Source organism: Heterocephalus glaber, unplaced genomic scaffold (genome assembly GCF_053883595.1).
Source record: "Heterocephalus glaber isolate CG9 unplaced genomic scaffold, H.glaber_assembly_v1.0 deba00001773, whole genome shotgun sequence".
Taxonomy (NCBI): domain Eukaryota; kingdom Metazoa; phylum Chordata; class Mammalia; order Rodentia; family Bathyergidae; genus Heterocephalus; species Heterocephalus glaber.
In genome coordinates, this window is record NW_028258463.1 from 2,258,759 (window position 1) to 2,273,683 (window position 14,925).

Sequence of the window (14,925 nt, forward strand, 5' to 3'; positions counted from 1 at the left end):
TAGAAGTCAAGAGTCTAGAGTTCAGCAGAAAGAAACCAATCATCTGGGGCACAGTGTGGGCTTTTAAAGATTTGCTTAGGCTGCTCCATTGCTTGTGAGCTGCAGACATGATGGGTAACTCCACTTCTTGGGGTTCTATGCTCCCCAAGAAACTTCTTGATTATAAATGCAATCTTCGTGTAGGTCTGCATCCAGGAAGCTAGGGTCCTTCCAGAGCAAGGCTCCCAAGCTTGTCATAATTATATTTGTTACCAAAGCTTAATATCAGTATGCTGGGTTTTTTTTTTAAACATCAGTTTCCTATAGCTTGGTCAATGTGAATTGTCACCAGGAAAAGGACTTCCTCCTGACAAAATTAATTCTCTGAATCCACTGGACTCAGAACCCTGGACAGTACTGAATTTTGAATTGAATGCCTCCTCCTGGGATGTCTGTTGGCAGATAATCAAGGCCATGTTTGGGCAAGGGGTTATTTTGTTTTGTTTTGTGTGGTGCTGGGGACAGAACCCAGGGCCTTTGCACTGAGCTACATCCTCAACCTTTTTCAATATTTTTCTAGTTTGAAACAGGATCTCTTTAAGTCACTAAATTGCCCAGGATGGGCTTCAATTTGGGACCCCCCCCTGCTTCAGTCTCCCAGTGTACTGTGATTATAGGTATGCATGGCCCATATTGGTCTTTGTCCTTCACACCCTTCTTTCACCCTCCCTGCCCGGGATTCTTCATCCTGGTTGCATAGCAAAGCTGTCTGTGAAAACTTTTATAAACATAGGCGCTCAAGTTCATGCCCCACAGATTTTAACTCAGTAGATGTGGGCTTGACCCAGGTATCTGCATTCAAAAGAAGTCAAATGGTTTCAATGAGCTTGTCCCAAGACCCATAGTGTATGATAACCACTCATCTTCTTGTGTGTAATTCAGTAGATTAGCTAGGACCATGGAGCTCGAAATTTTTATTTAGCAAAAGGTCTCTAGATGAATAAGAATCCTTTCCTACAGCATCTCTGAATTCTCAAGTTCCCATGGAGGCTGGGCATAAAATACACTGACAGGAAGCTGCTATCCCATTAAAGCATATCAACATTCTGTAACCCACCAGCCTCTGGGAGCTTCAGCTTTAACTAGGAGTATCTAAAGAACCACATTAGCTACTGGAGAAATGGCTACTGGCACCCTTTCTAGCCAAAAATACACATATGAGACCAAGGTCAGATACACAATTTGTGGGATCCAATGCATAATTAAAAATTATTAGTAATTCAAATAGCAACAGCAAAGCCTTAACTATCTGTGGAATCCTTCTGAGCACCAGGCTTTGTGTATCTGCATAGGTTATACACACATAAGCTGTCCCCATGTAGGACTATCAGGACAGGGCTATTAATCAGACATAAAAAGGTTTATAAGATAAAGAATAACTATATTCTAATCGCTATCTTATATTTCTTTAAATTTGCATGCCTTCCTGTATCCATACTGCAGTCAAGGTGATCTTTTTGAAATGTAAATTTGATCATGTTAGTCCCCTACACAAGACTATTCAATGGCACCTGTTTGCCCTAGGATCAAGTCTGAGGCCTTCACATGGCCCACAAGTCCCTGTGCAACATACCCCTACCTGCCTCTAACATTACGTTCCCCACACTCTCAATGTTCCAGGGACACTGCCTTTATTTCAATACCTCCAATTTTCCAGACTTCTTTTTACTTAGATCTTCTGCATAGGCTATTCTCTGTGGCTTGAAGAATCCCCTACCTGTGTTCACCTAGCTAATTCTGCTTATCCTTCAGGTCACACATAGGCTAATGTTACTTCTTTATGGTAGTTTTGGGTTTTGGGGTTTTTGAGGGTTTAGGGGGGCTGGTACTAGGGGTCGAACTCAGGACCTTGCACTTGTGAGGCAGGCAGCAGCACCACTGAGCTAAATCCCTGGCCCCAGTAGTTTTTTTTTTTATATATACTTGTTGTGTTAGTTACTTTTCTTGTTGCTGAGACAAAATACCCAACATGCAAAGTTAAAGGAGGAAAGGTTTATTTGGCTCATAGGTTGTAGCAGTTTCAGTCACAGTGGGCTGGCTCCAAGGCAGGGGCATGGCAGAGGGGTGTAGCAGTGGAGAAACAGTAAATCGCAGGCAGGGCACACACAGGCAGCAAGCAGTGAAGTAGCAAGCAGCAAGCAAGAAGAAATCTCACCAGCCCTCTTTCTGTCCCTTATATTCTGTCCACCCAAGCAAGGCCTTCCCATTATCCACTCCCAGAACTATCCCAAACCAAAAAATGGACTAATTTAGTAATCACACACCCTTGATCCTAGCATCACACACTTCATCCCAGCATCACAGCCACCTCTGAAAAGCCCCACCTATGACCACATGAGGCTTTGGGGGGACATCTAGACAAAAGCAATAACACTCACACTGCGACATACTCTCCAGTTACTAGCCATTTGTCCTTTATAAACATTCCCACCATTCTTAAAAGGGGACTTGCACAATTATTTGTTTAATATCTGTCTTCCCTGCTGGACTAAATGCTTTTCTCTTTGCCACATCCTGCTCAGCTAAGAGCCTGAAACACAAGGGGTGCTAAAGAAGTATTTTTGAGCTGATGAGTGGAAAAAAAAGAATGAGTGAAAATACTGAGCATTTATGTTCCTCTTGCTAAGGAAACACATAGACTGTCAAAGCCCACTGGTCTGATAACCCAAATTGCTCCATACTTGCCATTAGATCTCCTTTATATGAAAGAAAACAATACTTCACAACTGGTCCAAGTTGACCCAGGCTTTTAACTCTTGTCTTGGTGTGCTCATTAATGGCACTTTAGTCACCATGCTGCCTGTTTTGACGAGGAATGAGGAGGTCACTACTTATCTGCCAGGATACAGCAACAGAAACCTTCTTTTTCTCTGAGTCCATGAACTGATGAGGGACAGCATCTGTTTTGATGGCTGTGGTATTAACAGCAAGAGCTTAAGTTATTAAACTGAGCAGCTTTAATCCTTCAGGATTCCTGGGGCAGTGGGGATTATTGTATTTTTATTCCAGAGTCAACGCAGGTTGCTATTCTGACCAGTTACAGTTTGCTCCCTGCCATGTCCAAACTGGTCCCAAATGCCTTTCCCTAGAGCCACATCTCCATCATGGGAGAGGTCATGGAGTTCTACTTGGAGATCGACCCTGTCACCTTGAACCTGATCATCCTCGTTGTGAGCTACGTCATCTTGCTCCTGGTGTTCCTCATCTCCTGTGTGCTATATGACTGCCGAGGCAAGGACCCCAGTAAGGAGTATGCTCCCAAGGCCACTCTAGAGGCCCAGCCCTCCATACACCTGGTGGTGATGCAGCAAAGTACCCCAGAGGCTCACTGGGCAAGGGGGCCCGGCCTTCAGTTTAAAAGTCCTGCTCTGCCGGGGAAGAAAAGCACCATGGTGTGAGGCTGGATAAGGGACATCAGGAAGAGACCTTTAGACTTTTACTGAAGAATAAACTGTTTCCTGTTGTGGCTCCAGTTCTTCAAACACACAGGTCTTGTTTGGTTAAAGAAGCTGGAGCTCTGTCTTCCTTTCTGCTCTCTGGTCACTCACTTTGTGGATAAAGCAACTGTTTCAGGTAAGATGCCCCAAGTGGTCTTCAGTTGAATTCTTCAAATGCAAGATGGTAGCAGTACTGTTGCACCTTGAGGTTGGTTGCTGATACATTCCTGATAGGAGAGACTGACTTTTGAGTAAAGTTTAAAAGAGCGTGTAATTGTGTGTGTGTGGGGGGGGGGGACAGAGACAGAGAGACAGAGACAGAGAAAGAGAGAGAGAAATGGAGACAGATGAGAATGAGACTAATTCAAATCTGTCCCATTTTGCAAATCACACACTTTCTAAGCTACCACATTGAATTCATCCAGATTTCAAGTTGTTATTCTTTCTGTAATACCAGCTCTTCACATTCTTTTCTCCACTATGAGTCAGTATAGAGAACAGTCATTGCAGAGCAAAATACAAAAATAACCAAGCTTGGAGTCTGGCTCAAATCTTCCTCCACTTAGCTGTGTGGCCGTGGCTAGATTGGGCTACCTCAGTCTTGGGCCTGATAATAAGAGCTCCAACCTTTCTCCGCTGCTGCTGAAATGAGTGAACTTGCTGACTGCACTTGAGGCAGTTCTTGACACATAGACTTTGCTATTGTGAAGACCACTGACATTTCCTTCCATGCTTCTCATTAAGAATTTAATCTCTAGTCCACAAATCTGACCTGATTCAACACAAAGTTATACAAGACTCATTGAAAAAGTCTGAGGTCCCACATCTTGAAGTTTCAGTTCCTCAGAACACTACTCTCCTTACTCTCTTTCTTTGTTGTTATTGCCTAATAAATTTATTCTTCTGCTCATCCATCCATTTCCACCATTTTGAATTATTCTCCATTGTATGTGTGTTTGTATTTCTCCTCCACCCACCTCCTTGAAGTGATTTACTGTATGCAACTGCAGAGCAATGTGTGTGGCATGACCCCTGCCTTTGCAGCCTAACAGGAGGAGAAGAAGTTATGCATGATTTAGGAAGTGAGGTACGAAAGCATAGTGAGTGTTCTGGTAGCAGTCTACATGGGGTGCAGGGCCCTGTAGAGGAGTGAGTGCCTAGTATGTAGAAAAGCCTCAAGAGACATTCATAATGTATGATGAATGGCCAGTTTCATCTTAGACTGAAATATCAGAAATAGGATGATTTGTCTTGAAAGATATGTGACTGTTTTCCAAAAGCACCAAAGTGTGTTGGAAGCTTGGAGGAAAGTACAGGAGATGACATTTTAAACAGAAGGAATAACAAAAACAAAACTTGCAGGCATAAATTGTAGATTCTCTTGCCTGCAGAAGCTTGATGGCTTTCAAAACCATGGGGAAAAAGAGAGGAATTGTATATCTATTTCTCCCCTCAAAAACTGAAGAGGAGGGCCTGGCCCAGCCTGCTCTGTCTGCATCAACAAAGAGCAATTTTTCATCTTTGAGACATTAATCAGCTGTAAGGAATATGAAATAATCCCAGTTGCTGTTTTCAGATTTTGACATTTATTTTTCATTTTGTTCTTGCTTTATCAGAAAGTTGTATTTTCCCTGAGATACATGATTTGAAAATCCTTCTGCTGTCTCAAGACCCCCAAAGGGTGAAGACTTTGTCCCCAGATGTGGCGTACTGAGAGATGTAGAACCTTTAGGAGATGGAGTCGAGGGGAAGGAAGCTAGATCCCTGGGGTTGGGCCCTTGAAGGAGACACTGGAGCCCTGGCCCTCTCCTCTTTTTCTCTGTTTCTTAGCCACCATGAGGTGAACAAGCCTCCTATGTGATATACTGAATGAACGTGAACTGAACAAACCACAAATCAAATACCCCAAAGCAACAAAGCCAAACAACCGTGGATGAAAACCTCTGAATCCATGAGCCAAAATAAACCTCTTCCTTTCTTAAATTGATTTTCTCAAGTATTTTGTCACAGTAATAATGGAAAGCTGATTAACACCTTCAGAGAAATTTTTTCTTCTAAGGCCCAGTTGCCATCTCCACTTTTGTAATGAAAATATAAAATGAATAGATGCTCATTCAATTCACAGGCAGCTTCTAGAAACCTATCCTTACCTTAGCTTGACCTTCTCCTGAACTAACCTCCTTCTTTCTTTCCCTGACAAGGAAATATATTCATCAAGGAAAACAAAATTTGGACCAGAAAAAAGTAATGATGATAATTAAGTTAGCTTTGTGAAAGAAAAATATAAAGTCTTTGACTCATCTATTATTAACATTCAGAATATGAAATAAAAATTTATTCAAAAATAAATTTTGATTCTATGTAGGGGCCAGTTAAAAGGAAGAAATTAACAGACATGGAGGATAGAGAAATAAATTATAAGAGAAAGACAAACAACCAAAAAAGTAGTAATAATAGTAGTAGTAATAACCACCGTGACAGGTAAAGGGAACAGAAATAAAGAAAGAAGAGACCAAAAAGAAGGGAAGAAGGAAACTAAGAATAATCTAAGGAAATGCTGGAATAGATATTATTGAGCTGTTCCGAGTCTGTTTCATTTGATTTGTTGTTCATTCAGCTCATGTTCTTTAGCAGGAAGCAACTTCTTATCATTTAAAACACTCTGGGTTGTCTAGATGTATTCTCAGAATCAGGTAAGAACTTGAGGTGTCTTGAAGAATTTTACTGACACCGCAGTCCGTTCTCTGTTGCTGTAACTGGATACCACAGGTTGGGTGATTTATAAGGAATAGAGAGGTTCACTCAATTCATGCTTCTGGAGACTGGGAAGCCCGCCCCACAGCATGTTTGTTCCTGGCATTCGGTGAGGACTTGCCTGTCACCACACAGTAAAGCTGAGCAAGCACGCCAGCTTGAGCCTCTCTTCCTCTTTTCATAAAGCCACTGGTGTCTTCCTAGGTGACCCACTCTGATGGCCTTATATTGTCCTAATGACCCACATGGGCCCCATCCCCAAGTACCATTACTATATAAATGTAGGAATTAGGATGCCAACACACGAACTTCTGGGGATCACATTCAAATCACAACCAGTGAGGAAGTAACACAGAAAGAACTGTGATTTTCCTGGGAGTATTTTGTACTCAAAAATGGGACTAAGTTTGTGTCATCCCCCTTTTCCTACTCTTCCTCCCCACCCTGTGCTCTTTCTATGGCATTATCTCCTTACCTGCTTGTATTTTAAAGCTTCATGAATTATTTTTTATTTTTAATTAAGGCTTTCTTTCCTAGCTGAATTAATAGTTGCACAGCTGTGAGGGTCTAATATTTTAGAAATTTGTTATTGAAACCTGGTGGAATGGACTGCCAGTTAGAAGCAAAAAGTTCCCTTGACTTTCAAATAGCTCCTATTTTTGTTTCCTTATGGGATGAGAACTCCCATGGTTCACCATATGCAAATTGCATGAAAGCAAATGCAATATTTGGGCCCAATTTTTATGTAATATGCAAAAGACACACAGAAAACACTTTCAAGACAAGGGAAGGGCCTGAAGAGAGGATGGGTATTTATAAAGAATTTTGCTACATGCTGAGTCCTTTTTGTTCATATCATTTAATCCTCAAACTGTTCTACGAGAGAAACAAAATGAAAACAAGTTTTTTTAGATTTTTGTCACTATGAAAAATACCTGAGAAGAACAATTTAGAGGAGGAAAATATGGGCTCAGGGTTTCAGAGATTTCAAACTGTGGTCAGCTGGATCTATCGCTTTTGGCCTGAGGTGAGACTAGAACATCCTGACAGATAAAAGCTGTTCTCCTCATGGCAGCCAGAAGCAGAGAGCAAGAATGCCAGACAGGAAGGAACCAGGGATGAGATACAGCCTTCAAAGACATGCCCACAGTGTCCTACTTCCACCAACCTGCCCCACCTCTAACAGCCCATTCAGACATGAAATCATCAGTGGCCTAATCCATTGATGAAGTTAGGGTCCTCATGATCCAATCACCCCTCTAGGTGCCAGCCCTGAATAATGCCAGAACTGGGGATCATACATGAGTCTTTGGGAAACACTTCATAGTTAGACTATAATATCAATTTAAACATAAGGATAGGAAGCTCAGAAAAGGGCCAGGGCTTGAGTAAGACCACACAGCTGGCTCACATGAGAGGCAGGATTTGAACTCAATTCTACACATGGCTGTCATTTCATGATTTGTTAAAGAATGGTGACTGGAGGTTGTGAGTCATGCAGAACAGGCCAAATCAGCCTGCTGCAGATAGGCAGGTGTACGCACATCCTGCGGAAGTCCCGAGTCGCGCAGAACATGCCGAATCAGCCTGCGCCCCAGCAATAATCCACTGGACACCCCGCCCCCCGCTCCTCTGTACAGCCACCTGTTTCCGCACTACAACGACGCAGAGGACACCGGACCACCAGACTGCTGTACTGAGTCCGGCCGCTCCCGGCATAGAGGTAGGGGCTTCTGAGCTGCCGTCCCACTGCTCCTGGTCCAGAGGAAGGGGCTTCCAGGCCACCATCCCTCCCGCTGCTCCCAGCCCACAGGAAAGGGCTTTTGGGACACCATCCCTACCACTGCTTCTGGCCTCTGTCCCACTTCTCCCAGCTCAGAGGAGGTAATCCGTGCAGGTGCTAACAGCCCCCCGCCCCAGTCGAAATGAGAAAACATGTAAATAAGTCTCAAAACCAGACTTCCAGATCACCTACAGCAACCCCAAAGGGAAATGAGATGGAACACTCTGCTACTCAACCACCTGGACCCACTGAACTGGCAACCAAAGGGGATCTGGAAAAAATGAAATCAGAAATAATTTCTCAGATAACAGGAGAAATTGTGCTCCTAGTGCAAGACATGATTAATAAATCTAGAGAGGAGCTCAGGAACATGATGGAATCTCAACATAGGAAACAAATGGAATCCATAAAACAGATGCAAATACATTTCCAGGACATGAAAAACTCCATTGAAAGTCTCCACAGCAGAATGAGCCAATGTGAGGACAGAATTTCAGATATAGAAGATAAGATTGCAATTAGTGACCAGGAAAAGAAAAATTGCTTCAAAATTATAAGGGAACATGAGAAATCAATCCAGCAGCTGCTAGATGATGCAAAAAAGAATAACATAAGACTGATTGGGCTCAATGAAGAAACAGGAGAGAGTGTAGATGACATAAAAAATCTCTTCACAGAAATAATGGCAGAAAACTTCCCAAGCATGGGAAAAGAGCTTGACATACAGATAAGTGAGGCACATAGGACTCCAAATAGCCTTGATCAAAAAAAATCTACACAGAGGCATATAATTGTTAAGATTCCAGAAACTCAACAGAAGAACAAAGTTCTCCAAGCAGTCAGAGAAAAGAAACAAATCACATACAAAAGAAAGCCCATCAGAATCACAGCAGACTTCTCAACACAAACCGTCAAGGCAAGAAGAACTTGGAGTGACATATTCCAAGCCCTAAAAGAAAACAGCCCCCAACCTAGATTGATGTACCCTGCAAAACTATCTTTCAAAATTGTTGGAGAAATAAGATACTTTCATGACAAAGAGCACCTTAGGAACTTTGTGAATACCAAACCAGCACTCCAAAGAATTTTACACAATAGCCTAGGAACAGACATTGAGGATCACAACCCCAGGAAGCAAAGCAGAATGAACCCATCTGGCATGACAAGAAATTAAATGGAAAGGGGGAGAACCCAATAAAAAGAAAAAGTCAGGGCAATGACAAGTCAATATGTTTCAGTTATAACCATCAATGTTAATGGTCTCAATTTATCAATCAAAAGAAATAGACTGGCAGAATGGGCCAAGAAGCAAAATCCAACAATATGCTGCATACAAGTAACAGACTTAACTCAAAAGGAAACTCATAGACTGAAAGTTAAAGGGTGGAAAACAATACTCCATGTGACAGGAACCTGAAAAAAAGCAGGAGTAGCTATCCTCTTTGCAGATTGAGTAGATTTCAAGCCAACATTGATCAAGAGAGATGAAGAAGGACACTACATCCTTGTAAAGGGAAGAATCCAAGAGGAAGAGATGACAATCATAAATATCTATGCACCAAACACTAATGCACCCAACTATATAAAACAAATACTAACAGACATGAAAAGTCATATATACACTAATACAATTGTAGTGGGGGACCTCAACACCCCACTGTCACAAATAGATAGATCCACTAGACTAAAAATAAGTAATGAAATAATGGAACTCAATCGAACTCTTGAACAAATGAACTTAACAGATGTTTACAGAGTCTTCCACCCCACAAAATCAGAATACACAGTCTCCTCAGCTGCACATGGGTCATTCTCCAAAATAGACCACATACTCACACACAGAACATGTTTAAGTAAGTGCAAAGGAATTGAAGTTATCCCCTGTATATTATCAGACCATGGTGCGCTGAAATTGGAGATCCATAGCAAAAGAAACTCAAAAAATTTCATAAACACATGGAAATTGAACAACACACTTCTGAATAACCAATGGGTTACAGAGGAAATGAAAGAAGAAATCAGACAGTTCCTTCAATTAAATGACAATGACAATACAATATATCGGAATCTATGGGACACAATGAAAGCAGTCTTATGAGGGAAATTCATAGCAGTGAGTAATCATATTAGGAAAACAGAGTGAGCCCAATTAAACAACCTGATGCTAAACCTCAAGCTTCTAGAAAAAGAAGAGCAGAACAACCCCAAAGCTCATACAAGGGAGGAAATTATAAAGATCAGAGGAGAAATCAATCCAATGGAGACTAAGAGAATGATACAAAAAATCAATGAAGCCAAGAGTTGGCTCTTCGAAAGAATCAACAAAATTGACAAACCGTTAGCCAATCTTATCAGAAAAAGGAAAGAAAAGGCCCAAATCCATGCAATTAGGAATGAAAAGGGTGAAATCACAACAGACCCAGCAGAAATCCAGAGGATCATCAATACCTACTTCCAGAACCTATACACCAATAAGATGGACAACACAGAAGAAATGGAAAGATTCCTAGATACATATGAATTACCAAAGTTGAAAGAAGAAGAACTAAAAATTCTGAACAACCCAGTATCAACCAATGAAGTTGAAAAATGTAATTAAAAACTTATCAACTAAGAAAAGCCTGGGCCCTGATGGCTTCACTGCTGAATTCTAGAAGACATTTAGAGAGGAACTGCTACCACTACTGTTTAAACTCTTCAATGAAATTGAAAGGGAAGCAATACTCCAAAATTCATTCCTGGAAGCAAGCATCACCTTGATCCCCAAAGCAGAGAAAGACCCAACTGAAAAGGAGAACTATAGGCCGATCTCACTAATGAACATAGATGCAAAAATCCTTAATAAGATAATGGCAAACAGAATTCAGAAGATCATCAAGAAGATCATACACCCTGATCAAGTGGGATTCATCCCAGGGATGCAGGGTGGTTTAATATACACAAATCAATCAATGTAATATACTATATCAATAGAGCCAAGGACAAAAACCATATGATTATCTCCATAGACACAGAAAAAGCATTTGACAAAATCCAACATGCATTTATGATACAAACCCTACAACAAATTGGAATAGATGGTCTCTACCTCAAACTGATAGAAGCCATCTATGAAAAACCAACAGCCAATATCATACTAAATGGTCAAAAACTGAAATCCTTCACACTCAAATCAGGAACAAGACAAGGATGTCCACTGTCACCACTCTTGTTCAACATGGTTCTGGAAACATTAGCCACGGCAATTAGACAGGAGAAAGAAATAAAAGGATTAAAGATAGGTAATGAAGAAGTCAAATTGTCATTGTTTGCAGATGACATGATACTCTATATAGAAGACCCCAAGAACTCCACCAAAAGTCTTCTAGATTTAATAACCAAATTCAGTCAAGTAGCTGGTTACAAGGTCAACAATCAATAGCTTTCCTCTACACAAAACACAGACTCACTGAGAGAGAAATAGGACAAATAATTCCTTTCACAATAGCATCCAAAAAAACTGAAATACCTGGGAATCAACCTAATGAAAGAAATCAAAGACCTCTTCTCTGAAAACTATGGCACTCTGAAAAGAGAGATTGAAGGTGATATCAGAAAATGGACAGACATCCCCTGCTCCTGAGTAGGAAGGATTAATATAGTGAAAATGGCCATACTTCCAAAACTGCTATATAGATTCAATGCAATTCCAATTGAGATCCCAGCAGCATACTTCACGAACCTTGAGAAAACAATCCAAAAATTCATTTGGAACAAGAAGAGACCCAGAATAGCAAAAGCAATTCTAGGTAACAGAGACATGGCAGGGGGTATCACAATCCCCATCCTGCAACTCTACTACAAAGCTACTGTGATAAAAACAGCATGGTACTGACAAAGAAACAGACCTGAGGACCAGTGGAACAGATTAGAAGATACATAAACAATGCCAGACACACTCAGCCATCTCATCTTTGATAAAGGAGTCAAACACCCTCACTGGAGGAAAGATAGCCTCTTTAATAAATGGTGCTGGAAAAATTGGGCTTCAACTTCCCAAAGATTAAAACTAGACCTATATCTCTCACCATGCACTAAACTAAAATCAAAATGGATTAAAGATCTAAATATTAAAATAGAAACTCTGAACCAGTTGGAACAGAGGTTAGGTAGAACTCTTGAAGACATCGGTGTAGGAAAACATTTTATGAACAAAACCTCAGTTGCCCATAAACTAGCACAAACAATCAACAAGTGGGATCTCTTCTTATTAAAAGGCTTCTACACAGCAAGAGAAACCACCAGCAGTGTGAAGAGACAACCCACAATGTGGGAAAAAATCTTCACCTGCTCTTCCTCAGACAAAGGTCTACTATCTCAAATCTATAAAGAACTTAAAAAGATCAGACCTCCCAAATTTAAAGACCCAATCCAAAAATGGGCATCTGAAATGAACAGACATTTCTCACACAAAGAAGTAGAAATAGCAAATAAACACATGAAAAAATGTTCAACATCACTGGTCATTGGAGAGATGCAAATGAAAACAAAGCTGAGATTCCACCTCACTCCAGAAAGAATGGCTGCTATCATGAAATCAACAAATAACAAATGCTGGCAGGGCTGTGGGGAAAGAGGAACCCTGCTCCACTGCTGGTGGGATTGTAGACTGGTGCAAGCACTGTGGAAATCAGTATGGAGATACCTCAAAGAACTAGGACTGGAAGTCCCATTTGACCCCGCTATTCCACTGCTGGGGATCTTCCCCAAAGAATTAAAAGAGTCATACCACAGTGATATATGTGCACCCATGTTCAAAGCAGCACAGTTTGTAATGGCTAAAACTTGGAAACAGCCCAAATGCCCATCAACTGGAGACTGGATAAAGAAAATGTGGTTTTTTTTAATAAAATGGAGTACTACTCAGCCATAAAAAATGAGATATTAGAGACATTTATAGCTAAGTGGATGCAGATTGAGGCGATACTCTTAAGTGAAATAAATAGGACACACATGTATAAATACTGAATGGTTTCTCTGGTGTGAGAAACTGAAAGTGTAAATAAGGACTAAAATGTATAATAGGTAATGTGAAATAGGAAGAAAAGGGGCAAAGGGGAAGGAAGTGGGAGGGCTAGGGGAAAGGATAGAAGGGAATGGGATTAATATGAGAAAATGGAAAAATAGGAACAAAATCTTTGTAAATAGGGAGGAATGGAGGGGTTGAAGAGAGGGCTGGGCAACAGTGAAAAATAAGAACCAAGAGAAATTATGTAATGGTGCAAATTTCCAATGATGAATGTCATTATATTGTATACCTAAAATGTACCAATGATTAGAATGAATAATCGATAATGTAAAATAGGAAGAAAAGGTCCAAAGGGGTAGGGGTAGTGGGAGGGGCAAGGGAAAGGAAAGAAGGGAAAGGAAAAATGATGAGAAATAGAAAAAAATAAAAATAAAGTCTTTGTAAATAGGGAAGGGTGGAGGGGGTGAAGCGAGGGCTAGAAATGGGGAAAAAATAAGAACCAAGATGTATCACGTAAAGGTACAATTCCAATGAGAAATGTAATTGTGTTGTGAACCTACAATGTACCAATAAAAGAATGTATTTTAAAAAAAATGGTGACCATTTTAGTCTGCTCTACCTGCCTACCCTCTCTTCCACAGTAGAATTTCAATACCTAGGAGCTGTTTAACAAATGTCTATTAAATAATTTATAGATTTTCAGATTCTCTCTTCTGAATAATACGGTCATAGTTTCCATCAGAGGAAATATTCATTGTTGTGAATTGGCCAGAATGTGATCCCCTGATATACCATAAGGTGGAGTGGATGAAGACTGGGCTTAGAACCACAAAATCCTTCCTCAATTCTCCTGTCACTACCTGCTGCTGAACCCAATGCGCATGACTCAACTTCCTAAGCCCTTTCCAAAGCTTAAGCATGGATAGAATGGTAATGTCCATGTGGTGTAGAACAACATATGTTAAGTATTATAGTGGACTTCAATGAAATGAAAACCACTGTTCCTGTTTCAGCAGATAAGATGAAAGTAAGTAGGGATCGCATCACTTGAAGACTTCGGTCAATTCAGGCTCATTTATGGGAGTGTTGAGAGGAAGGAGTAAGCAGTTGGGGAGTTGATACATAGCAGAAAGAGAAAGAATCTGTTATGGATTGAATTTTGCAACCCACCCCCCAATTTATGTGTTGAAACTCTTCATCACAGTACTTCAGAATGTGATCTCACCTTGAAATAGGGTCATTGGTGGTATAATTAGTTAAGATAAGGTTATAATGGAATAGGATGGGCCCCTAATCCAACATGACTGGTGTTCTTACAAAAAGATGAAATTAGGACACAGACCTGTGTATAGGGAGGAAGCCATGCGAAGACTGAAGTTATGTGACTACAAACCAAAGAACTAGAAGGCAGGAGAAAGGTCCCGGATAGAGATTCCCTTGGGCACAGTGATGGTGAACTATCATCGAAAGCTCTAGAAGGTTCACTATCACCACTCTAGGGCATTTGGAAGGAGACATTTCTGTCCAAGATCTTGTGCTTGGATTTCTAACCTCCAGAAGAGCCAGACAATAAATTTTTTTTTGGTACTGGGTATCAAACTCAGTTCCTTGAGCTTGTGAGGCAGGCTGCAGATCAACTAAGCTAAATCCCTGACCCAAATTTTTGGGTTTGGGGGGTCACTCTATTTGTGGTACTTTGTAAGGACAGTCCTAAAAAACTAATTTAGTCTATAAAAAGACTATTTAAGACCTGGGATGAGATGCTTAGCATTCAAGTGTCTTCAGAATCAGTTAGGTGACTCTATCAGAAATAGCACACTAAATTGGGTTCTCAGGATATGGGACAAGTAAAAAGTAAAGATATTATGGAGTTCAGGTGCAGAACTATTTGTTGAAGCTAAAAA

General features: G+C 40.8%; 1 protein-coding gene across 1 annotated transcript; it reads left to right on the forward strand.

Moving 5' to 3' along the window:
* Positions 1-3,143: 3,143 nt before the first annotated feature.
* Smim36 (small integral membrane protein 36) lies at positions 3,144-3,437 on the forward strand. Its single transcript, XM_087202566.1, has one exon. It carries the CDS (start codon positions 3,144-3,146, stop codon positions 3,435-3,437), a length of 294 nt encoding a protein of 97 aa, XP_087058692.1.
* The last annotated feature ends 11,488 nt before the right edge of the window (positions 3,438-14,925 follow it).